At 41.8% G+C, this 26,651-nt stretch overlaps 1 protein-coding gene across 5 annotated transcripts in view; it reads right to left on the minus strand.

Annotated features, from left to right (window-relative positions):
* Positions 1-1,034: 1,034 nt before the first annotated feature.
* Positions 1,035-26,651, minus strand: part of LOC134479797 (large ribosomal subunit protein eL19-like) — a 63,986-nt gene continuing 38,369 nt past the window's right edge. The window contains exons 2-5 of one of the 5 annotated variants that reach the window (XR_015624660.1): positions 22,231-22,451; positions 20,613-20,665; positions 16,918-17,041; positions 14,616-16,171 (exon numbers count right to left, since the gene is read on the minus strand). Coding sequence is in view for 3 of the 5 variants with exons in the window: in XM_087559478.1 (XP_087415604.1) it covers positions 16,147-16,171; positions 16,918-17,041; positions 22,231-22,451 (370 nt within the window). In the remaining 2 variants the exon portion in view is untranslated. Of the gene's footprint in view, positions 2,170-14,601; positions 17,042-20,612; positions 20,666-22,230; positions 22,452-26,651 lie in introns of those variants that run through there. The other 4 variants (XM_087559479.1, XR_015624661.1, XM_087559478.1 and 1 more) reach the window with 4 other exon arrangements.

Here is a 26,651-nt window from a genome sequence, read left to right on the forward strand (position 1 = left end):
GTGCTGGGTTAATGCTGCAAGGACTCTGGTGCCAGAGAGATGTGTGTGAAATAAAACCACTGGATTCTCCTGACCCGCAACCTCATAGCTCTAAGATGTTTCTTACCAGAGTTATGGGCGTTACTTATTGGACCAAACGGTTTTGATTTTTGTTGTTTTCCTTGAGGTGATGGTGGGCTGTGCTGTGCACAGTTGACAACAGTCTAGAAGCCAGTGACACCTCTTCCCCCAGTTGTGGTGACCAATAGTCCTTTAGACACTGCCGGATGTTTCTTGGAGGGTGACTAACCCCTCACTGACGACCATTATGCTTGGCTGAAAAGGGGATCATAAGTCATTTCCTTCAGTCCCAACACGGAGTAGTTCCCTCTACCTCTCCCTGGGAAATGTGGCGTGGAGTTCAGAGAAATACCCTTGACTTTGGCTGGTTCTTTACATCATTTAAACAGATGTGTTCTTTAGCCACAAGGTTAATTTTTTTTAAACCGTTTGACAGCGTAACCACCGTCTGAATCGGGTCCTGTGCTGTGCTTCCTTGAGAGCATTTCAGGGTACTGAGGGTGGTGTGCTAAGCTTGTGTGCTGGCCTACTTACTGGGTTTGGCCTGGCCAAGAATTCTACAGTAGAGAAAGAATTTTCGTAAATAATAATAAATGGCCTTTTTTCAACAAATATTCTTAGAGATCACCAAATAAAAGGCACGATGCTAGGAAAGTTAAATGGCAGAAAAACGATATTCACATAAAATTAATGTGCTAATTGGCCAGAGTGTTTCAAGAGGATTTTTCTATTTTCCATATGCCTCGAGCCTTTCTTGGTTTTCCCTTGGCAGCATGGTGTAGAAATGGACTCTTCTGAGCCTTTCGATGACATGCTGTTGGATTACAAAACACATTGACTTTAGATTTGTGACCTGTAAGAATTCCATCTGTACCATTCACTGGGGACGGTGCCACTGATGACAATACCAAATGTTCTATAATAATTTACCCAGCCAGCTGATAAGAACAAATGATATACAGAACAATTTCATGAGGAGAGCTGAATCAGTGATTTTATTTCTCAGAGTGGCTTGTGCAGAGAAAAATGGCCCTTACTCCACATAGTTACAGTTAACTTACAGCTAATTACTTTTTCTCCTAGAATAGACAACAGAGATTCACAAAGAAACTCACGTTAAAGGACGCTTCAATGAGGCATGTGCTAGAAGTAAATAGCACAATGATATTCACAATTCTTTTAAAACTGAGTGTTTTAACTTTTAGCCTTCATTCCAATCCATGAGAACGAATTCCCTGAGTTGACATCGTACCATGTTGTGCATGCCCGTGGTGCCGTGAAGGAAGGGGGGGGGGGCTCCAGAGAGACGAAACTCGAGTTGCTGCTCCAACCTTAGGGGACCAATTATATAGCTTCGTTTGGCAGCTATTGCTATGGCCACTTAAGTGTCAAGGCTTTGATATCCATTTGTAACCATAACCTCGCATTTCAGAAATAACTACTTGTGTTGGCAGCCATCCTAACCTAATTAGGAACTAACGCAGACTCGTGCGTTTCTTGTAAACACATCAGCCCGAGGTAAGGGCTAACACATGCTCTGAGCCTGCCCGCGGGTTTATCGGTTTCCTCCTTCCTGCGATGCTCGTCCGGGCCTGGATTATATTCAGCAGGGCTGCTTTTCCTTTGATTTCCCAGTTTTGACATTTTAAATTGATGACTCTCTTACTCCTTCCGCTCTCTGGCAAGAGTTTCCCCTTTTTCCTTTCTTTCGCCCTTACTGTTATTTCATTTGTTTTACAACTTTGTCATTTAAACATTTATAGAAAGACAAGCCGGACACCCACTGGGACAGAAAGGAATGAAGTTTAATGCTGACTGTAGAGATAACAATTATTTACTCCTTGAGTTCTAGATTAGGAATTTGATTCTTTTCAAAACAAACCTTCATTTCAGAGGAAGATTCTCTCATCTTCTGTCTTGATCTAGTTGAGACCATCTCTTAGATGAATACGGAGAAGTGGACATCCGTCTTTGGCTAAGTGCCGCGGGAAGGATGCTCTCGAGTGCCTGTGGGTATACGGTTCTACCACGGACTTGAGTTGCGGTGAAGGGACCATGCGCTTTAGATCTTGGATGACACTGGTGACAAGATGTAATTATCAATCTCACCTGTGAAAAGGAAGGATTGTGACAAGAGATAAGGATGTGCACTTACTATGCACAAGACAGTCACTGTCCTCAGAAAGGTAGTAGTTCCGATTTTGACTTTTAACATAAAAAAAAAAAAACTATGCCCAGTACTTAAATATTATCCACATAATATTTGGAGCAACACAATGGAGTCAGAAATCAATTTCATTTCATTTTGGGATGAATCTATGCTTTGACACAGTCACACATCTGTGAAGTCTGGTTCCAAACCTTCTACTACCTGTCAACCACCACATTTGGCTGTTGTCCTATTAATTTGATTTTTTTAAAAGTAATCCTCCAGAAACAAAGAATTAACTTTCATTACATAAAATGGGGATGAGATGAAGATTGTTTTTCATAACTGTGTATGTTGGCTAGGAAAAGTCAATCCTGGGGATTGGTATTTTCTGTACCATATCTTACTCCCTGGGTGTTCTGATGAGTTTTGGTAAATGGAAACAGCTCAGTGTGGCTTTTCTTTTAAGGTTGGTCCATTTATAAAGCCAATACTTTCCAATTAAGTGTTTTACCAAATTTGGGAATACAGATTCTGCTCAACACCGATACAGGACTAGCATGGAAACATCTTCTTCTATGGCTGCTAGTCTTGGAGTGGGTTGGGCACCAAGAACAGACAGGCAATGGACTTCAGGTGGTGAATTAGACAGTGTCACTGTTGGCCAAAAGGTCTTCTGGCTCTGGCTTTTAAGGTAAAAATGTGTTCCCTAAGGTATCTCTCTGTCTTAGACTATAAACAGGGGCAAAACTTTTCTATAAGTATTGCTTTTCCTGTATTTCTTCACAGTTTCATTAGCCATGTCTTTTCATTTATATTCATTTTATTTATCATTTTAAATATTCCATCAAGATATTTTCCTCTGATCCGTGTGTTATTTAAAAGTGCGTTGTTTAATTTACACGCATCTTGAAATTAGACACGGCGGTGCGATGTGCATTATTCCAGCCCTTGGGAGGTAAAGGCAGGAGAATCAGGTGATGAAGGTTATCTTCAGCCACACAGAAAGTTGGAGGCATGGATAAAAACTGTTGCAAACTTAAAAATGTTGCAAAATTCAAAGTTGAGAAAATAGAATAGTAATATTTCTGATTGCTTTGATTGCTTTCTAATTTGATTTCATTGTTGTATGGGAATGGCTATTGTTCAATATCTAATCCCAATCTCTCACGTTTGCTATGTTGTCTCTGAGGCCTAACATATAACATAATTGACAGACTGTGTGGGCGTAGTGCAGATCAGTTTGCCTTGATATTTATCTTGACCAGTGCCTGCTGAGCACCTAAGGACTATAATTTGGCCTGTGGAACTAACTTAGAAGAAGTTCTCAGTTGTAATTGTTTCAGATTTTTCTTGGTTACTTTCTTTAGTATTCAGCTTCACTTAAGAGATACACTCAGATTTATGTCTATTGCTTTATCCCCTCTATATTTTTCTATGACTTAATGATACAAATCAATTAACTGTTTCAACATTTTAAGTCCCTGATTTAGGAAAGTGGTATTCTTTATTGCAGTCATATGCAGTCTTTATACTAGTTAATTTCCTTAACAGGTTGTATTTAAAAGGATTAGAGATTAGTAAAATTCAATTATTTCTTTTTTATTTAATTCCATAAGAACAGAGGAAACAATGCAGGCAAAGTTTATCTTCTGTTGTTTTTATTTTAACTTTCAACTTTACACATTCTGGGAAGTGCTTGGAAGGACACTTAGAACAGAGAAGAGCTGGGGAAGCCTCATCTCAGAGGGCTGAGGACAAAACCCATCCCCAGTGGATGGAATCTCTCCCCTGCTTCTTACATATCATGGGGCAAACTGTTGAGCTTCTCTGTGCCTTGATTGTTCTCATCTATAAAACGGAGTGCAATATGAACCATAGAGATTTGCGAAGAACAAATTTGTAATGAGCAAATGCGAAAATACACAGAATGTACTTATCTAATAGTTGTCATTGTTGTGCCCACAGCTCCAAGCATCATGTTTTCAGAGTCTGCCCTTCCTGCCTAGAGTCTAGGCAGCAGACGTGAGTCCTCTTGTTGACATACCATTCTAATGCTAAAAGGCCTAAATCATATTATGTTCCCCAAGATATACCTTTCTGGCAAGGCTCAAGTACATGACACTTCTACTTTCAGTCTTGGCTAGCACATCTACATATGTACATTGTCCTTCTGAAGCATAAGGCATAGAGGCTTTCAGATAGACGTTGTTCTATTTTTGCTTGAGTGGATGCTTTAAGTGGAAAAGCTGTTCTTAGGTGAATGGATGATTGAATGTTTAAGCTTTGACTCTTTCTTATAATATGCATCAAAGTTTTACATTATGTTTTATGTCTACAGTGACTGCAGGTCAAACTAAAAAGTTCAAAAGCTTATCACAGCTTAACTTAACGCACAGCTTCCTAATTACCAGCCCTGGTCATGACTCTTGCGACTCATGCTGCGTGTGTGGCATAAGGGTGGGATGGGGGCGGGAATCAGCGCAGTGAGCGTTGTTGTTTCTCACCTCCCTGAGGTTTTAGGGAGCATAGGAGGGTCTCGTGCGTAACCCAAGCTGCTGCCTCCTTACCTGATGCTCTTACCCCTGTATCCTTTGCTCTGTGTGCTGTTGTTGCTCGGTGAGTGCCAGCGATGAGCAGCTGACCCTAATACAAGGTTGTTACTGCTTAGAACTTCTTGTCCTCTCCATCTGGCCATCTAGCCAGGCTCTGTCCCCACGATGGGACACACACCCACTGTGTCTACTCCTCCATTTAAACATGTTTTCGTTCAGTGATCTACTGTCCCTTCCTCCAGTTTGATGTCATTCAGGGAGCCCCTAAGCCTGAAGAATCTGTGTCTGAATCTCATTTGCTGTCCAATTTTAAATTCGTTCCCATAGAACCCCACAAAGGTCAGAGCCTCTGGTCGTTTCACATCAAGAACCGTAGACCACTCAGCGCACACAGGAAACCTCTAGGGGGTGGTGTGGACTGACACTTCAAGTCATCCCAAAGATGCTTAACTGGAAGGCAGCCCAGAATACTTTCCCTACACTCACGTTCACAGCAGCTGCTTGGGTTTCTATGAGTTTGGCTGCCTTTGGTGGGGAACTGAAAGCCCAGGCCTGTACCACTTAAACACAAAAACACCTATTCAAGTAAATTTGTTTTCCACGACACTACCATGGATGAAACAAGTCATAATACAAATTTAAGAGCTACTAGGATATATGAAGTCTATAGACTATGTTCTGTAAGGCTTAAAAAGAACGTGACGATATTAATAATTAACAGACATTAAAACAAACCCATACAAACTCACTGCTTTCTTAACACCGCATTTTGCTCTATGACGGTGGAGTTTGAGCCTCTGGCTTCATGCATGTCACCAAGTACCCTACTGCTAGGTTAATTCTCAGCCAGACAGGATCCTTGGAGCTAGGCAAGGTGATAAGCATTAAAAAATATCTCTCATTTCCACAGAGCTTCTGTTTTAGAATCCCATTAGACTACATTTTAGAGAGTTTGAAAATGTAGACATTTCACATTTAAGACAATGGGTTTTCCTGGTGTGGAGATGCCTATGAGAGGCAGCCAACTATCCCAGGACACGGGACAAAAGGATGTTTGGAATTTTCAGGAAAGTCAGATACTCCCTTTGTGAAGCTATAACATGAGGGCAAAAAAAGAGAGACTGTAATAGCACACATTTATGTGCAATTTATGAATCAAAATAATGTTAATCAGATTTCACAAGAAATTTTAATAATCATCTTTTAGAAGGCAGCACAATGCTGGTTCAGACTGGAGACTTTCCTTGAGTGAGAATCAGCGATGCATGGAGGTGTAAACTTGGGTAGTTCAGGGCCTCTGACATTGCAGAAGACTCTTAGACATCAGTCACGGTGAGACCATTCTTTCCTGCTGGTCAGAGGAAGCAGGTCATCTGAGGGTCACGCTATCTGAGGGGAGATATCTCAGAAACAAGATGGCCAGAAGCCCTGGCTCATCGCTTCAGAAGCTCTGGTTTCTGGCTGAGCTTCAGGGTTATTGCAAAACAAAAAGGACAACTGGTTAAAAATGATTAAAATTCTTACTATGAGTATGCATTATCAACCATAGAATCTCTTGCACAGCCAAGTTTATTTTATATGAAAACTACCCCCAAAAAACTGATTGGATTTGGAGGGATGATATATGCTTTCTTTCCCAGTTTCCACATTTCAAAAAGAAAAGTCTCAGTCGAGTTGAATGGGACCAGAATAGGGCATAAAATTTCCATTTAGACTGGAAAAAGTTTATGATATTTTAGGTGCTTTGGGGGAGTGGGTGGTAGGTTCTTGTTATATGGAAAAGTGGCATTTAATAAATTAACCTTTAAGAAATGAATCTAAATAGGTCCAAACCAGCCCATACCTGTTTCAAACTACCCAGGTCTCTGTCTCTTTAGCTGAAGTTTTTGTATCTCTGAATTATGAAGTTCAAAATCTCAAAAAAAAACCCACCTTTTTATGGACATTTAACAACTATGGATAATGGCACTAAAATAATTTTTAAATGTATTTTTAAGCTTTCTTACTATTCTCCTCAAGGAAAAGATAGCTTAAAGAACTGTATTGATAATTGGTATTAATTTTTAGATTAAAGTCCTCTGATACTAAAGGTTTATTCTGTAACTTAATAACTAGCACCTATTCCTTATAAAACAGAAATAAAATATAAATTGTCATCTTCCCTGAAAATATTGCTACATTGTAACTTAAAATGGTTAAGAAGCTTCTGCGGTAAATCAGGAAGGGAAGAGTTGATCAGTTGGATCTCCGTTTTAGCAGTCACGAGTTTAGTGTGCGTTTTTTTTGTTTGTTTGTTTGTTTTTTTGTTTTTTGTTGTTTTTGTTGTTTTTTTTTTTTTTTTTTTTGGTTCTTTTTTTCGGAGCTGGGGACCGAACCCATAGTGTGCGTTTGAATGCATCTGTAGCACTGTTCCAGGTGGCCGGGGCATGGTTCTGAGCATTGAGGAGCAAACATTTTTGTCAGCCTAAGGCAATAAATATGTAAAAACACCAGAGCAGAGAGCTGGCTGAGTATGACATTACAGAATAAACTTTTAGTATTAGAGAACTCTTATCTAAGATCGATACCAACTATTGATACAACGGAATTTTCCACAAGGTGGAAAGGCAGTGGAGACAAACTAACTAGGAAGTTAACATCGGGGCATGCCTTCAAGACTGGGAACAGACTGGAAATGATTACAGCATTGTGAGAGGAATCCCTCAAGCAAGGACATGGAGAGGCAGCAGCCTAAGGGAGAAATGGGAAAAACAGCAGTGATTCATTGAGGGTGCACTGTGCCAATTCCCTCTGGGTTTAAGAGGTAACCAAACACGGAAGAGAATAAAAGCACAGATGTGTGAGAGAAAACACTAGAATCTGACGAATCTGGCAGTGGCGTTTGGGACGACTTTAAGAGGTGAATGTGAAGCTAGGGGTACATTCTGAACTCGACAGCAGGAACTAGAAGTCTGATGCGCGCAGATCTGAGGCGCGCAGACAGAGGCTGTCGCCCCTTCTCCAGAGCTACTCACCGGGCTAGTGACTCAAGCCACTGACTGATAACAAGGGAGGACAAAGGGCACGCTCGTCACAGGTGATAAACGATCCCTTGTGTGTGGGCTTCTTGCCATTATCTGGGCTTCACCTTGAAGCCATTTCTCCACGCTCTTCTTTCAGCTTCGAGGAATGGCATCCATCAATCCAACCTTCCATAAAAGCCCAGTACCCCCATCACTCTTCCATTGCTTGGTGTCCTGCCAGGGTGCATCCATCCTCTTTCCATTCTCTCGTTCTCCCCTCATAATTTCCCATGAGTTCAGGGGTTCCTCTTCTACAACTGTACACCCTCTTAGGAATGTTCTGCATTCATTTTGAGACAGCCCCACTATATGTTCCTGGCTCTCCTGGAACTCAGTCTGTAGACCAGGTCTTGAGTCTGTTCTTAAGTCACAGAGATCGGCCCGACTCTCTGCCTTTTGAGTGCTTGGATTAAAGGAGTGAGCCGGCACACCTGGTAGACGCGATGTTTCATATCGCAACTTCCTACTCTTCTGATTCATCTGTTCCTCCTTTGAACTGAAGACTGTAAGGACCTGGGGGTGCTTGGTTGATCTCTGCATACCTAGCAAGTAGTATAATTAACCTAGTAGTTACCGGCAACAGCCATGCCGAAATACCACAACTTAAAGCACGCTGGGAAAGAAAGGGTTTATTTGGCTCGTACTTCTACGTCACAGTCCACGTCAAAGGAAGTCAGGACAGGAGCTTAAGGCAGGAACCAGTGGTAGGAGCTGAGGCAGAAGCCATTGAGGAAGGCTGCTCAATGGCTTGCTCCTCGTGGCTTGCTCAGCCTGCTTTCTTATAGAACGGCCCTTGGGTGGTACTACCCACAGTGAGCTTGGCCATCTCACCTCAATGATGGATCAAGAAAATGTCCCACAGACTCAACTAGGTAGTCTAATGGAGGCAGTTTCTCAACTGAAGACCCTCTTTCCAGATACTTTCATTAAGTTGGCAAAACAAAAACCAAACAAACAAACACACCAGGGGAGTTAGCAACACTGAATGGGTGCTCAACAAGTGATAGCTGTATGGATAAGGGCCTAATTTAACAACGCCTCAGTCATGTATTTAATAATAGTTACGTCCCCAGTATTTAACTGCACAGCATGTGAGACATGACAGAGATGATGACTGTCTGACTCTCTTGATTTCTCTCTCTCACAGACACAGAGACAGAGACACACTGAGAGACAGAAAGGTACAGCCACACAGAGACAGAGAAACAGACGCAAGGAGAGGGAAATTTAGCAAAACCATGATAACAAATGGTAGCTCCATGGCTTAGACATAAATAGCAAAGAACAATCAGATACAGGGAAGGCCTTCACCTTGGCTAAAACAACTCAGGAGAAGAAATGATATAAAACAACTTTTCAGAAGGAAAAAAAAAATGGACAAAGAGAACAAAGGAGCCAGTGCCAAGAGTGGATAAAGAGTAGTTTAGTTTTTTTATGTTATTGCGCAATGAAAGATTATTTTCTTTCAAGTCCTTCCTCAGACCCTCTTAGATCTGAGCACAGACTAGGAGTCTGAAGGAAGAAAGGGAAATTCTTTTTGAAGCCATGAAATACAGACATCATAGAATTGTTTCAGTAACGTTCTTTTGTCAGAAAAAGATTCAAAAGATAAATCAGTGTGGGCCCCTGGGAACCGGGCTGTGGGAATTTTGGTTATTAAATAACTGAGAATTAGTACAAGAGGCATATTTGCAGTCGTTCCTTGTGAGAGATAAAAGAGGGTGATGTAAGCCTCGAGAATCAAGTAACGTGTGATAGATTTTGGAAGAAATAGCTGGAAAAAAATAACAAGGAATTCTGGCTTGATGCTCCAGGAATACAGTCGAACAGGCCAAGACTTTATTAAAAGACAAAAGTGTGTGTTACAGAAATGAGAAGACAAAGGGTCAGAGGAAAGAGGCACTGTGATCTTTTAAGCTGGCTGAGTGAAATAGATTATGGCAAAGGAAACAGGCATAAAGGGGACAGAGGCAGACACTGGAAGAAACCAGATGGAGGAAATTCTCCCCTCGGAGCGGCGTCGAATCAATGCTGATAAATGAAGCCACCAGGAACCTGCCTTTGTAAGTGAATCTGCAAATACCAAATGGTTGGTTGACTTATGTTTACATGGTTACAATATTAGGAAAATCATACTCAACGCAGGGATTGAAATCTCAGTCTTTGGGAGGAAATATATTTATCCTAGGCTTTTAACACACAAATTCAAAACATGGTCAATAAGTAAAGGGTGACAAAAGAGTCAGAGATGACCAAAATCGATCTTGCCCGTACTTTGCCAAAATAGATACAGATATTTAAAAGGGGGGAAAAGTTAATTAAAGAGAACAGTTGTTCTGGGAGATTACTCAATACAAGATAGAGACTCCCAAGAATGATAGATGAACCGGCTTTATTTGGAAACAGCTTACTTTCTAGGAGGCACTATCTGCCCTAATGTACTGTTGAGTCTTTTAAGCTTTTAGCTATTATCACAGCCCCCAAAGACATTGCCTCCAATGAAATTCAGCAGGTACCATCACATTGACATGGATTCCAAAAGCTGTATTGTTCATATCACGAGACAAAAGTTTTATAAAAGTCAGATAAGATATGGAAAGGAAAAAGACATAACCAATGAGAACAGACATGTGATAAATGTTCAAAAAAGGAGAGCGAAAAATCCTGGGTTTGAAACAATCAATGATCAGATTTAGAAAGCTGGAAGATTGAGGGAAAATATTGGAGAAAATTCAATCTGATATCCTGATGTGTTTCAGTCCAATGGCTGAAAAAATATATTTAAGCATCCTTAATTTTTAGGCATTTCCATTTTTAACAGCAGAAGAGCATTACCTGGAGGTGGATTCACATGGGACAACTGATTGAAATATTGAAGTTTTGTATTACTTCCTTGGCATATTTTGATGTCTCTTGAACACAGACTATTGTTTAATATGGTAAGTACATGTCAAAGTGCTTTTGATATTTCCAACTTGTGCACCAAAACGTGTCCATTTTCCTCTGTGTTACAGGAACTTTAGTAACGGCTGTGTACCCACCAGGTCGCATGGATACGCTCCTTACAACAGCTCTGTCAGAGTGGTACTATGCCACTTACTGCTTTATGGCAGAAAATGCTAGGAGAGGAGATTCAACGTACGACAGACACTCAGGCAGCAAGTGAGTGATGGAGCTGATATTTAGACCCAGGGAGTTTGAGTTAGAAGTTTTGGCATTTGTATTGAAGCCATATTATCTTTGTCTTTTAAAGTATCGATCTTGGTGCCAGAGAGATGGCTCTGTGGGTAACGTGTTTCTTGCACAATCATAAGGCCCCACACAGCAATCCAGGAATCCCACAAATGCCTTTAACTCCAGCTCTGATGGACCTGACAACATCTGTCTCTTGCCCAGGTATGCACACCCCCACATGTTCACACAGACCCAGGCACACAGCCCTGAAATCTAAAAAAGGAGAGAAATATCAATCTGTCATGTAGTGACTACCCACCCAACCCCAAACCTTTTTCTGATACCAAAGAATGCTACTGTGTTAGGCACAAATGATCAAAGCTCTTGGCTTAACCTTTTATGTCTATGTCTGTTGAAGCAGCGATAAATCACGAGGAAAAGGAGAAATTGCTAAGCATACCTCTGATTTGATAGATTAATTAAACCCTAAAAAAGCCAAACGCAAAATCCCCACTTGCTAGTCTAAAGGAACACTCAAGTGAAATTTTTTTATTTACAACAGAGAATTCTGGGGTAAATTATAGTCCATATTTTACAAGGCTGTAGAAATTTGTCAAAACAAATCAAACCGTATCCTGAAAAGTGGAACATTTTGTTGGATGTAATTAGACCAAATAAAAATATATAGAAATTCATACAGTTGTTTTCTTTCCTTTCATGTTTGGAAGATTAAGTCTGGGAACACGGCTTTATGGTAGGGCATTTTCTAGCATTCACCAGGTCCTGGATTCAATCACTGGCAATATGAAATAAAAAGAAAACAAATTATAGAGGGATAGCCGTGGGGTTGTGGAAATCTAGATAACGTATGTTTCAGAAGTCAGTAGCAGTACTGATCCCAGTGTGAAAGCAGTACTGAGCTGTTTTTGTGTGATTCACATGCGTTCTGTGATATGAATGTGTCCAGTGGGAAAACAGTTCTTCTGTAGTCCTGGGTGGTGTCATTTCCAGAATAGACTTTTTAAATATATAATATAATATATATAATACATATATTTTGAGACATGGTCTGACTGGCCTGGAACTTAATCAGTGCACCAGACAGGCATCAGACTCAGAGAGATCTGCCTGCTTCTGCCTCCCAAATGAGGGTATTAAAGGTGTGTGCTACCACATCTGGGCCAAGACAGACTTCATAGATGGAAGATTAGCAACATGTACCCTGACCTCTGCCCTTGAACTTGGCCTCACAGTCTTGAGGTTCCTCATTTCTTTCTTCTATCATCCATTCTGGACTGAACTTCCCTATCTGGAATTTCTTATTTAGTTGCTGTCATGGTTGGCATGAGCCAGATCCTTATCCCCAGGAAGGGGCTGAGCCCCAGTCACAAGGATCTTTCTAGGTCCTGGCTGCTATATGTGTACATATACGGTAGTATCCTGTCCCTAAATAGAGGCAGACGATTCCTCCAAAGGCACATTACTGAGTTACCTGGAAGATGGCCTCTCTCCGTCTCAGCCATGTCCCCTTGGTATAATGAGACGTTTATTAGTCTCTCTGTGTACTGGTCTCTTTTTATGAGTTGCTCCAAAGTGCAGACATAACTACAGCTCAGCATTATTGGAAGCTGTGCTGTATCCTGGAGTGAAAACCTCTCCACTCTGCTGACTAGTCCTGAGGCCAGTTCTAGGGAGGGCAGATAGGAGCATCTCGCTTGAGCTTTGCAGATAAGATTTCCTTTTAATCCTTGTATGTTATCTTCGGCATGTCTTCTTTCAAAGGACTGATGTACTTCTCCACGAGGCTGGTGGCTTCAGATAGGAGATAAGATGAAAGGGTGTGACGGTCACATGTCCCCTGCCTAACTCCTTTTGTTTTTAAGTGGGTTTCTCTCTAGGATACCCTGGGGGATCCAATGTCAAGAGATCAAACATTCTGCAAACATCTGGAAGCAGCATTGGCTGAGGTCCCATGCTCAGGAAAGCCATTAGAAGTATGTGCTGGCTCTAGTTGAGAGCGGCTGTATGTTTAAGGTTAAAGAGGCGGTCATAGAGTGAACTAGTTATTGATGTGGTCCCTTCGGGAGATGGCACTGGGCGGAGTTTTTGCTGCAGCCTTCTGTTGTCGTGGGTTTGATCTTTAGACAGAAACTCTCTAGGTTAGCTAGGTCAGCCTTGATTAATGGGAGTATATGTTTGTTTTCTACTTCTGTGTCCTTCCTGCCACCATTGCTGCACACTTGTGCGTACACTGTGACGAAAATGGTGGTGGCTGAAGACAAAGGCTGCCATTGCCGAAATAATCATTCCGCTCCCTCCCTCCATAATCGGTAGATGTTCTTCCTGGGTAATGGGCTGTACCTGTGTTCAACTCTGTCAGCGGCCCACATGATCCCTCCCAGGCCTCCTTAGCGAGGACATAATATCCACCATGTATTGTGTTATTTATTCATTATATCATACTCAACTCTTACCCCAGGCTCTTTCTCCCTCCATGAAAGCACAGGTAGCAGATGGATTACCTGATGCCCTGTCCCATTGGAGGATTTCTTTTACCAGTGCTTTTCAAGGCCGCCCCTGTTGGCTTATTGAGTTTCAGCCATCCCTTTTTGATTTATACTGACATAGTGGTATGTCACCGAGACAAGCTTGGCCATTTTGGTCCTACACTGGGTAATGATAATGGACTCCTTCTGTAGCATAAGTGAGCTAAGGGGACAGGGGTACGGTCATGGTGGAGGCAGGAAGGTCTCGGGCAGTTGCTGTCTTTCTTATTCGGCCTTCTGTCTGTACCCGATGCCCATGGCTACCATTGGCGCCTTGCGACGATATGTTCACTCAGCTCGTGATTTATGAATTTGAAAGAACACGTCTCTGGATAGACCTGCGCGTGTCAGGCGAGCTCTCCAATCTTTCAAATCCCTCAATTCACACGTTTAGCAGTAGAGTTAGCAACCAAATACAATCCCTGGGGGTGGGGAGGGAGGAGACAAAGTAGGAGAAGGGAAGGCAGAGAAAGAACAGAGGGAAGGAAAGGAGGAGAGAGAATAGGAGATAAATGGGTGTGGGGGAGGTAAGCATAATTTCTTTGGTTTATTTATGACTTCTCCTTCCTTTCCTTCCCTTGCCTAACTGCGTATACACCTGAAGTTATGCTCAATGCCTTTCCATTGCTTCCTTCCCGTAGTCAATTTTCATGTAATTTATAAATGAAAATACCTCGGTTCAGACATATTCTTTAAAAAGAGAGACATATGTCGCATGAGTTAAGTAAAATCAGAACAACAAACCCAAGAGCAAATCACTCTTAACTGATTCGTGGACATGTGCGTTTCCACCCCACACCTCCTTTAAGCTTCCATATTGGCATCCATTTTGTTACTAAGTGAAGTGTCGGGCATGCTAAGAACCTACTGCTGGAAGAGTCTTTTCTGGCTGGAGAGATGGCTCAGCGGTTAAGAGCACTGACTGCTCTTCCAGGGGTCCTGAGTTCAATTCCCAGCACCCACATGGTGGCTCACAACCTTCTGTAATGGGATCTGATACCCTCTTCAGGTGTGCCTACAGTGCACTTATAGATAATAAATAAATCATAAATAATGAAGCCTTTTCTTCAGCTGCTTTATTATTAATAGTATAAATAGAAAATTATTTTAATTATTTTTGACAATTTCACATATATGTATAAAAACACTTGTGCTGATAGCCACTCTATTTCGCCAACACCCCTTCCCACTCCTGCTAACAGCCTTCTTTCAAGTGACCCCTTCCTGTTTGCTTTGTTCACTCCCCATCTATTCCCTTCTGGTTTGCTTTCTGCTGCTGTGATAAATGCCACAACCAAAAGCAACTTAGAGAAGGAAGGGTTTATTGGGCGTACACATCCACATCGCGGTCCATCTCTGAGCGCAGTCTGGGCAAGGACCTCAAGCAGCAGCCTGGAGGCGGGGACTGAGGCAGAGTTGGTAGAGACCGCCTTGCCCAGTCTTCGTTCTTCCCAGCACAAGATCACGTTTCCAGGGCTGGGAGAGTCCACAGCTGAGTGGGTTCTGTTACCTCAACCATTAATCAAAAGAGAGAGAAAAAACAAAAAACAAAACAAAACCCTGGGGACACACACGCCCACCGGCCAGTCCTCAGTTCTTTCTAGAGAACAACTCTAGTCCTCAGTAATTTACAACTCGATTCAACCTCACGTGTGTGAAGGGATTTAAACGGAATTTGTCTTTCACTATCCATCAATCATTTTCTTTTGGCCACGTTTCTAGGTGACCTTCATTTTCTGACGCCTAGGATTCGAGGGTTTATCTTGCTGTTACTTTTGCTCTCTACTGAATGTAACCAAAGTTGTCGCCTGTACACTTGCCAGATTGTTCGGGTAGCAGAGGAAGGAAACGACAAAATCCTTCACCGTAAGTACGGAGGACATGACAGGCTTGATCACTTTTTCTTAAAGGCTTGTTTTATTTTAATGACTAATCCATGTGAGGCCACAGCCAGGTCACTCTGTATGGAGACAAGAGAAGCTTTATTTCTGGTCTCTTCCTCCCGGGACAGTCTTGATGATCTCTTCCTTCTTGGCCTGGAGGCTCTCCTCCTGGCACTTCCGTGCTTCCTTGGTCTTAGATCTGCGAGCCTCAGCCTCCTCAGCCAGTAGCTTCTCGCGGGCCTTGTCTGGCTTCAGCTTGTGGCTGTGCTCCATGAGAATCCGCTTGTTTTTGAACACATTCCCTTTGACCTTCAGGGACAGGCTGATACATATGGCAGTCAGTCTTCTTAGATTCCGGGTATCTCCTGAGAAGCTGGTGCAGGACCCTCATCCTTCTCATCCAGGGCACCTTCTCGGGCATCCGCGCGTTAGCAGTATCCTTCCTCTTCCCTAGGCCCGTATGCCTGCCCTTCCGTCCGGCCAAGATGTTTTTCCCAGCAGTGCGCCTGGGAATGGACAGCCACAGGCTTCCGGATGATCAGCCCATTTTTGATCAGCTTCCTGATCTGCTGATGGAAGTTGGCATTGGCAATTTCGTTGGTCTCATTGGGGTCCAACAGACCTCCTTTTTACCACAGCGGAGGACACGAGAGGCAAGTGTCCTTTGGTAGCCTGCGTGTACTCATGGCTGCGGACGCAGCAGCGAAAGGCGCTTCATCACTTTTTGTGAAGATGAAAATAGCTAGGAAGACCACACAATGAAAAATTTACATCTATGTCTGTGTAGGGTTTTGGTTTTTAATTTTTGAGACTAGCTCGCCAGGTTGTGCATTTCCTTATGAAACTTTTGTTCTTGTTCTATTTGGCTGATTCTCCCCGCTCTCTTTCCCTCCTTTAAGCTCTTGTCCCTACTGTCTCTCCCTTTGAGCTACTAACTTCCTAGTCCTCGCCACAGGATCCCCTTTGTCTATTCCTGGTCTTGACTTATGTTTTCTCTCACCTGGATGTGCGTATTTAACCGTCATCTGATGTTATGTGTGTATCTTTGGAAGAGGAGAGAAAACACTAAAAAACACTTCTTAGCTGTATTCTCAAACGGACTTACAGTCACGTTTTCAGAGGTAGAAATTTTTGGAGGAGGAGTTTTTTTAACATTACTATCATTTCATTTTCCCTTCACAGATAAAAGCTGAAAGACCAAAAAAATAAAAACATAAAAATAAAAATGAGATCAAGTTGGTGAAGCCCTGAGACCAAATTTCCTCTCCTGAATGTCTTCATATGTTTGAACATGGGTCATCATTGCAGCCCGTGTGCTAGACACGCTGAGGCTAAATACAATACTGCAGCTTTCACCAAAAATAGGTGATCTGCAAAAGTCTATCGTTATCTTAGATGTATATTAAAATTGTACTTATGTCAACACTTTCTCTGTTAGGAACACACATGTACAGATGTTAGGTAAATCCATAAGAAGATAGGGTTTACACGTGATCTATAGTGATCCTCCAGAAACGCTGTGATGGTGACGGGGAAGACGGATCAGTGGTAACGTTGTTCGCTGGACAGACTTGAGCCCCTGAGCTCAGAGCCCTGTCATCCCTGCAAAAACCTGTAAAAAAAAAAACAAAAAAACAACAAAAAAACCCAACAACAACAACAACAAAAAACAAACAAACAAAAACCCAAAAAACCACAGTCCGGAGGGTGTGAGTGTGTATCTGGGTGGTAACGGGCAAATCGCTGGAGCTCAATGGCCATCCAATCAAAGCAGCCAGTGAGCTGCAGGTTCGGCGCATGCGGCTTGAGGCAGAATACACAGCTCAGAGAGGTCAGCAGTTAGAAGCACTGTGGTTCTTTCAGAGGACCTGAGCTTGATTTCCAGCACTCATATCATGGTGCCACAGCCATCTACAACTCCAGTCCCTAGATCAGAAGCTGCTTCTGGTGCCCACACAAATGGCAGATAGACACACACACATAAGTAAAAACAAATCTTAAAAAAAACCCATAAAGATTAAGAAATATATAAATGAAGTGAAAAGTTACAGAAGATGGTAACCTGGTGACATTAACCTCTGAACTCCGTACAGATCTGTACCCTCCACACACACACACACACACACACACACGCACGCACGCACGCACGCACGCACGCATCACATGAACTACGGAGTCACAGAAAGAATCATGGTGTAAACATGGAAGAAAGAAAGGAAATGAGAACTAAAGGGAGAAGACAAGGCTGACAAGGTGATCGGCAAGCAGACTTGGTGTCCGGCAAGCAGACTTGGTGCCCGAGGCTTCTGTCAGTGAGGCTGGAATTGCTCTGTGAAGTCTAATATGGTCTAGTAATAAAACAGGATGATCTGGGCTTGAAATACAGAGTGGAAAGGTTAAAAAATTTCCCAAACTATTTCCATAACAGCTGTTTTCCAAGAGCTTTGGAATTAAAGAAGGTTCAAATTTGAACAGCATCGTTTCTAGTTGGGGCCTTGAACTAAGGCCTGGGGTCTGCTAGGTAAGCATTCTATCACTAGCTACTTTCCTAGACCCTTGAATATAAATTTAAACAAAGTTCTTACTGTGAGCATATTGTATTTCCAGTATTTCCTTCACTGTGATTTAGGATAATACTATCCCAATAGCCACTGAACCAAAACAAAATGAGTGTTGGAAAGATTGGCCAAAATAAAAGTCCTAAGACAAGAATCAGAATGAACGTTCCTCCTTTTGTTTAATTTCCTTAGACTCAGAAGTTTATAAGCATAAAGTAGAAATACACATTTGTTCATGCCCGGCTCTAAACCTTCCACATGGATTTGCTCTGCAATAAACTTTTAAAGCATCTTGGGTAAATACTAATCATGTACAATTTAGTTCCAGTCAGGCATTTTAGAGGGTAGATGTTATCCATTTCAACATATTTATAATTTTCAACCCTAAGTATTTTAACCCTACAACTCTACAGCGTGCAGAAACAGTGAAGTGTCTTCTACAGTGGATCGGAACCAGAGATTCAAGGGTTAGGAGCCATGAGAGCACTAGGCACCCAACCTGGAACCATTGCTGCAGCCACAAGTGCCCTTAACCAGTGAGCCATCTTTCCATCCCAGAACGATTGAATTTTAACCAGGAGACAATGTTAAAAAGAAAGATCACAGGGTTGGGGATTTAGCTCAGTGGTAGAGCACTTGCCTAACAAGCGCAAGGCCCTGGGTTCGGTCCCCAGCTCCGGAAAGAAAGAAAGAAAGAAAGAAAGAAAGAAAGAAAGAAAGAAAGAAAGAAAGAAAGAAAGAAAGAAAGAAAGAAAGAAAGGAAGGAAGGAAGGAAGGAAGGAAGGAAGGAAGAAAGAAAGAAAGAAAGGAAGGAAGAAAGAAAGATCACACTCCCTGCATCCAGTGTATCTCGGTACAGTCACAAGGCTCACACAGAGGTGATAGGTGAAACTTTAGGAGGTGTATTTGACTTAGGAACGAGTTTGCTGAACAGTCTCGGTCCATCTAGGGGAAAAACATAGCAATGATGACAGAGCAAGAGTCCCGTCAGCAGGGATCCCTGTTCGCAATGCAACTTCTTCTGTACTTTGAGAGAAAATTTAGCTTCCACTTTGCTTAAACTAATATAAATATGGGATCTTCAGTATTCCCCACCGGCTGAACTATCTTAGTTATGACAGCCATCTAGCTTTGGCTCCCATCCAAAATCCCCTGAATATTTAAAAATAATTTCTGAAAAAAAAAGAGACAAATCTATGTTTAAAACTTCTGGACCAGCTTCATGGGATGCTTTAAAATTTTATTTCATCTTTAAATGTTCTTTTCCGAGTAGAATTTCGCTTTGTTTTCAGCTGTGCTTGTGCTTGTGTTTTATGAAATCATCACACGGAAACGTTGGCAGACGAACATACACTGAACAGGGAGTGTGTGTCCTGTTTCCCCTTAAATCAAGGGTCACAAGTACCTGTTTCATTCATGAATTTACCCCAGAGAGAAAACGTCAAATGCGCACAGGGGAGGATGCCAGTTTGTTCTGCTTGAGCTATGTGGCTGGCTTGAGCGGAAAAAGATAAAGTTACTGAGCCACCCAAGAGAGGTCTTTGAGGGAGGCTATTTCAGGCTCAACTGAGAATGTGAGGATGATGGTCCCTAAGGGTTGGACCACAAAAAATGTTTTAAATAAACACACGATCCCCACATTTTAAGCCTGAGAAAAGAGCAGCATTTAGATAGCAATTCTTTTTATTTTATTAGAAAATAATGTATCTAAGTAAGGAGTATTACTATAATATGCCATTTTGATTACTTGTAGCTGAAAGAATTCATAGATAGTTCAATACAAGAAAAGAAACTCAAGACAGACGAATTGCGGGCAGCACCTTCAAAAGTGCCTTAGAAGTGTTTTGTGGTGGTTTTAACACTTGCCTCTCTCCCTCTCAAAATGTCATACCACAAAATTCACTCCACAAGCTCCTGGGGGAAATTTCAAGTCCTAAAGTCTGACGCTAAGAGGGAAGTCAGTAGAGTTACAGCTGGCTCTGTTGAGATTAATGACCTTTCCACATTGGGTCAGCCATGTCTGCAATCACTGGAGAATGAAATGCTTCCTTCCTGCTGTATATGGGATGTATTTGTAGTGATGTGAGCATCTCACTACCGTAAAATATTCTTTTTTTTTTGTTCTTTTTTTTGTTCTTTTTTTTTTTTTCCGGAGCTGGGGACTGAACCCAGGGCCTTGCGCTTCCTAGGCAAGCGCTCTACCACTGAGCTAAATCCCCAACCCCGGTAAAATATTCTTTGAGCAGAAGCAATATTCTTTTTTAGCCCAGTAGAGTATTATAAAGTTGTAGCCATTTTGAAATAGCCTAATTTAATGTTCAAATGTTACCAATTCTTTTAAAGAATAAAAATATAATCATTAAACATTACACAGATATTAATATTTAGATATAGTTTAGGCACATGATTCTCCCTCCTGGGGCCATAGTCATTTAATAAAATCCCCAGTGCCTGGAAAGAGATGCCTCCTCTCTGATTATTGGCCAGGGGCATCCAGAGGCATCCAGACAACATAGGCTTTAGTAGCCTGCCTTTCGTTGCCTGCCCTAATTTGAAGAAAACATCTCATTGAAGACATCACACACACTTGGTCACAGGACTTGGAGAAATAAGGTTGTTACTAACCTGGAAGACTTCTTGAGTACTAGCTCTCACAGTGCCAGAAGGCGCTAAGCAAGCTACCAAGGAAGAAAAAGGAATCAGTTGTTCTACCCAACTCTAAAGTTTGGTAGCCGTAACAACAAGCAGTCTAGCAAGACACCCTCAAATGTGAGGTAGTGGCGCTTCTGTCTTGGGGGCAACCAACAGCTGTCTGATTGAACTTCAGGCCCACTTGGTAGAAGGAAACTCATGTCTAATACTGAAAAGCTACCCAAGAGTCCATAGCTGGAGTGGTCATGGACAGAGGGGAACCTACTACAACCATTTTACCTAACTAATATAGTTTCCAACTGCCTTTTAAATACTTACACCTATGAATAAGTTCAGGTCTTTCCCCCCTATCAAAGCAGCTTTTTTTTCAGCTGATGGATGCTAGGAGAGATATCTGTAACTGGTCAACACACAAAAACACGATGGTGGAGTTCTCAGCCCCAGTTGGGACATCTGTAACACAGCTCTTACACCCATGGCTGAGGGAACACCACGGAAGGGGAGCAGGAAGACTGTAAGAGACTGGCGACACCTGCTGCCAGACAGTGTTATGTGACCATGATGTGAACATGATGCTAGCTCGATAATATGGTTGAGTATACAGACCAGCACAAGACCAGGCCGTTTGTCCTGCCAACACGATGGTGAAATCTTTCGTAAGACTCTACCCCTAGATGATGAACTACAAGCGGTTAATGGATGATCGGGGAGAGATTCTGTTTGCTTCAGGTGCAAGCTCTCTGTTAGGTTTTCCAGTCGTAAGCGATTTCCCCTAAACACCCCTCCCATACACACACACACACATGCACACATACACATGCACACACACACACACACACACACACACACGCCTGCAAACACACACACATGCACACACACACACATGCACACACACACACACACACATGCACACATACACACACATGCACACATACACACACACACGTGGGCAATAGCACTTGGACTCAGCAGGTTGTATATATGTGTGTATGCACTATTATTGCTCTATATGAGTCTCGCCCACATTCTGCCTCTAACTGGTTCCCCGTTCCTGCTTTCACACCACGTGCGTCCCCTCCACCACCCTCCCATCCCCCAACTCCTCTTTCCCATCCCTGTGGTGTCTTTTCTGTCTTTATAGCCTATACCTCGACACACCCAACTGATACACCTACATAGAGACCCTATAAGCCAGGATTTACATCTGAGAGAATATGTGAGTTGCTTTTCTGAGTCTGAGTGCATCTTGCTTAACATAGTACCTTCCAGATGTGTGCATCCTCCCCACACATTTCCTCTTTAAATAGTTGGGTAAGATCCTGCTATCAACAAATGCCACATTTTCACTACCCACTCTTGTGTTGACCGTCAGGCAGGCTGGTTCCATTTCTTTGCCATGGTGAGTAATCCAGCGGTAAATGTGAACATGCATTGCCTCTGTGGTAAGATATGGACGCCTTTAGAAAGTTGCCTGTGAATTGTATATGTGGGTGTTATGGAAGTTCTGTTTGTTTGTTTGTTTGTTTGTTTGTTTGTTTTATTTATTTTGGGAAACCACTACCCTCATCTTGGTGACTACTAGTTTACTCACCAGGATTTGTGGAGTCTCGTCTCCTAATGATAGCCATTTCACAAACGTCATCAACGTTCTCACTGTAAAGTGACTGACCGGCCCCGGAGTTCAGCAATTGGAGTACCCAGGTTAGAATCTCAGCACTCACGGGATAGCTCAGCCATCCGGAAATCCAGATCCAGGGGATCTGATGCCCTCTTCTGGCAACTGCGGGCACTGCACATGCGCGGTACCTGGACCTGACATACGCACAGGCACAAGAAAGTGAAAATACAATCGATGTTTAAATAGACGTAGTGAAATACACGAGGCTATTCTCAAAATGCCTGTGTGGAACAAAAACTTATCTTTAAAATATAAAATATCCAAAGCCATATTATTGCTTGTATAAAACAAAACAAGAAACTTTACTGCGTGGTTCAGAGCAGAGTGATTGGAGTTAAGGGTTATTTTAAAGACACTGATCTTTGTATTTACTGCGTAAGTCAATGTTAAAGTTCTATTCCTTGTTTGACTACATATATATATATATATGCATATATATTTATATATTCTCAAGAGTTTTTGGGAGAATAAAAGCCCTTAATATTTTTCTCCATTTTTCTAAGGGTCAGGAAGTGACATCTTGAAAAATTCAGTATCTTATAGGAAAGTGGGTCAGTTGGATCTGTAGGCCTCCTTTCGAAATAAATACATTTATCTCTGATGTTTCTTGTGTTTGAATATGCAAAGTGCTTCCCCTTTAGGTTCTGGGTATTTGCATTTAACCTATGCAAACCTCCTGGAATTTATACCATGTTTCTATGTACATTAATATGGTGAGAAGGAACCTTATATTGAAACAATGATCCTGTTCTGTTCTCTAACTTTAGTGGTTCTTTTAGCTTTAGAATGCCTCCATTTCTCTACCAAAGTAATAGAAACTTAACTTGACCGTTTATGGCCCGGTAATGTTCTCATGAGCTATTATTCTCAAACTCCATTCTACATTGGAGGGTCATGACAAATACTTCTTAAGCTTTAGAAAGCAATGACAAGGGTTGGGGATTTAGCTTAGTGGTAGAGCGCTTGCCTAGCAAGCACAAGGCCCTGGGTTCGGTCCCCAGCTCCGGGAAAAAAAAAAAAAGAGAGAAAGCAATGACAAAAATCCCTACAAATGACAGCATTTTGGGCAAACTTTTAATAGGGTTTCTTTTTTTTTTTTATAAATTTATTTATTTATTATGTATACATCATACAGCTTTCTGCCTGCGTGTATTCCTGCAGGCCAGAAGAGGGCACCAGACCTGATTATAAGTGGTTGTGAGCCACCATGTGGTTGCTGGGAATTGAACTCAGGACCTCTGGAAGAGCAGACAGCGCTCTTAACCTCTGAGCCATCTCTCCAGCCCCTTTAATAGGGTTTCTAATATAAAAGAAGACACAGTGAAGTGACTTTGGTGCCCGTGGAGCTTGTGCTGCAGAGGGCAGAGTGAGCCGAAGGTCCCATCTGCTGCCCTCAGAGTCCCAGCATGCATCACACACTTTGATGGGTCAGGCCACCTCTGAGCCTGGAAGAAGTACTGGGGCATGGTACTTCCTGCCCGGGGAAGGACTCTTGGTGATAGACATTGGTGAAGGGCTCCTCACAATCTTGTCAAACTTCCTAACGATCTCACTATCTTCTAAGCTTCCCACAGCCTTGTATTCCTTCCCCTTCCTTCATATTGGTTAATCCTGCATCATAACCCCATGGCCCTCAGCGTCTCTGTCTCCCTCACGTTTTAACTCACAGGTGTTTCCCCCATTAAATCGCATTCCCCATCAATCCCAAGCTGGTGTTTGCTTTTACGCACTTGGTCCTTTTTGAAACTGCACTGAGAGATTTTTTCTTTGGTTTTGTAATTTGGTAGGTAGCTGACTTTCCTGTCAGCCTGTAGTGTTCATTAACTCGATGCTAAACAATAGCCCGTTTCATACCGCGTAACAGACAGACACTTCCACCTATTAAACCTTTTCCTCATGAACAATAGGGACGGCTTCTAAGAAGCACTTTTGATGCTGTTTTTATGAGACTGACTGTTCCAGAAGAATGTGAGTTAGTACTCTCTGAAGGATAATAATGCGAAAGAAACTCATCCTGCTTACATAGCATGGGTTTGAGTCAGTGACTACTCTTTTTTCTGATTCCTCCCCAAACACCTATCAAAATATCAAAACCAAGGCTAATGGAAATTATTTTTATTCCTTTGTAACAGCGGTATAACGATGAGAGCAGCCCATATGACAAAATGAATGGGGGCGTTTAGGGATAATTCAAGCATTAGTTCTGCCTTTATTACACTCACTGAATAATGGTGATTATTAGAAGAACAAAAATGTTTTAGGCTTTTTTTTTCTTATTTTTCATACATTCAATCATGCTATTCTTCCAAGTTATAGTACTTTTTCACACAGAAGCATATTTTTACTACCTATAAGTCAACCCCATAAATATTAACTAGAAAATAAAGTAAGTCACATGTATCAAACATTTAAAATTGTTTATAACTTCTGCTGATGAAAATAATGTTTTTTGTGTGGTTTTATGAATTTTCTGTGTTTAGAGTGATTTGCATTTCCTACAGAAATCATGAGGTTTTCCCTTTCACTATGCTGTTTGCACCATCTTGTTTTAGAAAATGAAATGAAACACTCTGAACTATTTTTCCAGAAGTGAGTATTTGACTGAGGTAGCGTCTGTATGTTTATTAATTGTGAGCCTTATTACCACCTTTGTGAACTATTTTCTTTCTGTTTCATACGTCTGTCTGTAGGATGTTTTCCTTATTTATTAATATATGTTTTCATCCAGCAAAGAAATTGCTGCCAGTCCATTGTATGGCACTAGATAGTGCCCTGTACATAGCCTCCTTCTTGTTTCTGTGTTTGGAGATTTATTTCCTCAGCCAGCACCTGGAGAAAGCTTCATTTTGTCAAGTTTAGGACTGGGAGCTACGGATAGTTTTGTACAAAGACAAATGCTATTTCTCTGATAGCTTCTATAATATATTAGCCAAATTAAACACCAAACAAGAAGTTATCAAAAACATCTGATATGTGCTAAGTCAGGAAACTAGGTGCAGTGTACAATAAATTATCCTAGCATCCGCACACTTCTGTGTACTAGAACACCGAGCTGCTTCATCCTTTGACAGACACTGTATATACACCGATGCATACTTAGTCACTCCCTATTTCTCTTCTCTGCATAGCCCAGCAACCATTTTTGATTCAGTGAATCTCACCACTGTACATTATGCAAATGAAATCATACGTCTTTCCATGGGTGGCTTGCTTGATTTTATACAGTGACTTTCAGGTTGCCTATTTCAGTGTTTTCTTCCTTAAAAAATAAACTAAAATGTTATTCCTTGAAATTTTTATACCTGCATACAATGTATCTTGACAATAGCCATCTCTCGTTGACCACCCCCCAGTTCCTCTCAGGAACCCAGACTATGTGTCCTCAACCGCACACCCTTCTTTAATATTCATTTACTTATTCAACCCACTGAGGACAGTTGGTGTGCTCATATGTGCACAGGCATGGAGTCATTCATGGGGACATTTGGAAGCAAAGGCCACACTGCTAAAGAAAACGGACTCACCTTGTGTCAGAAGCCATCGACTGCCAATATCAGAAACAAGATGAGGGTATCTACATCCCATTGCTATTCAAGGAAGTATTTGAGGTCTTAGAGCAATGAGACAAGAGAAGTAAATAAAAGCATATGAATGGGAAGAGAAACAGCCCAAGTGTCCTTATTTACACATGATATGATCTTACACATACAGCTGAAAAGATTCCCCTGGATCCACACATCACGGATGCCTGATCCATCCGTTAGAGGGCTTTATAGTTGCTCCCCACAGTGATTACTGTTAGAAAGGTTAGAGCGCACACAGGAAGACTGGTATGTGCTTGAGATTACCACTTATTTCAGATAAATACCCAGCGTGAACTCTGCATAATTTCTGGTTCTGTTCACTATTTTTGAGGAGCGCCCCAACTACTAGTTTTTTTCACAGCAGAGCCCTCTATGCTCCACCAAGGGTGAGCAAAGTTCCTCACTATCCATACCCGTTAACCTCTTGTTTGTTTGGTTTCTCTCCAATTAGTTCCCAAGGCTACTTGTGTGTCTTAGAGAAAATGTGTCCTGCAGGAGTAAGTTACTGTCTTGTGGGGCTAGATTAGTTTCATTGATCTTAGGTTGTTAGGTTGTTCTGCTGGTTTCTGTGTCTGTTTTTTATGCTGACACATTTGCCATCAGCTACCATGACCTTTAGCATATTTTGAAATAATGAAGTGTGTTGCTTACAGATTTTATTATCGTTTCAAAGGCTGATTCCCATATTTGTAGTCTTTTGTGGTTCTTTATGGGTTTTAGAATTCTCATTCATGTCTATGAAAAAAAGTC

The sequence above is a fragment of the Rattus norvegicus genome, chromosome 7 (assembly GCF_021556685.1).
Source record: "Rattus norvegicus strain SHRSP/BbbUtx chromosome 7, alternate assembly SHRSP_T2T, whole genome shotgun sequence".
In the NCBI taxonomy this organism is placed as follows: Eukaryota; Metazoa; Chordata; class Mammalia; order Rodentia; family Muridae; genus Rattus; species Rattus norvegicus.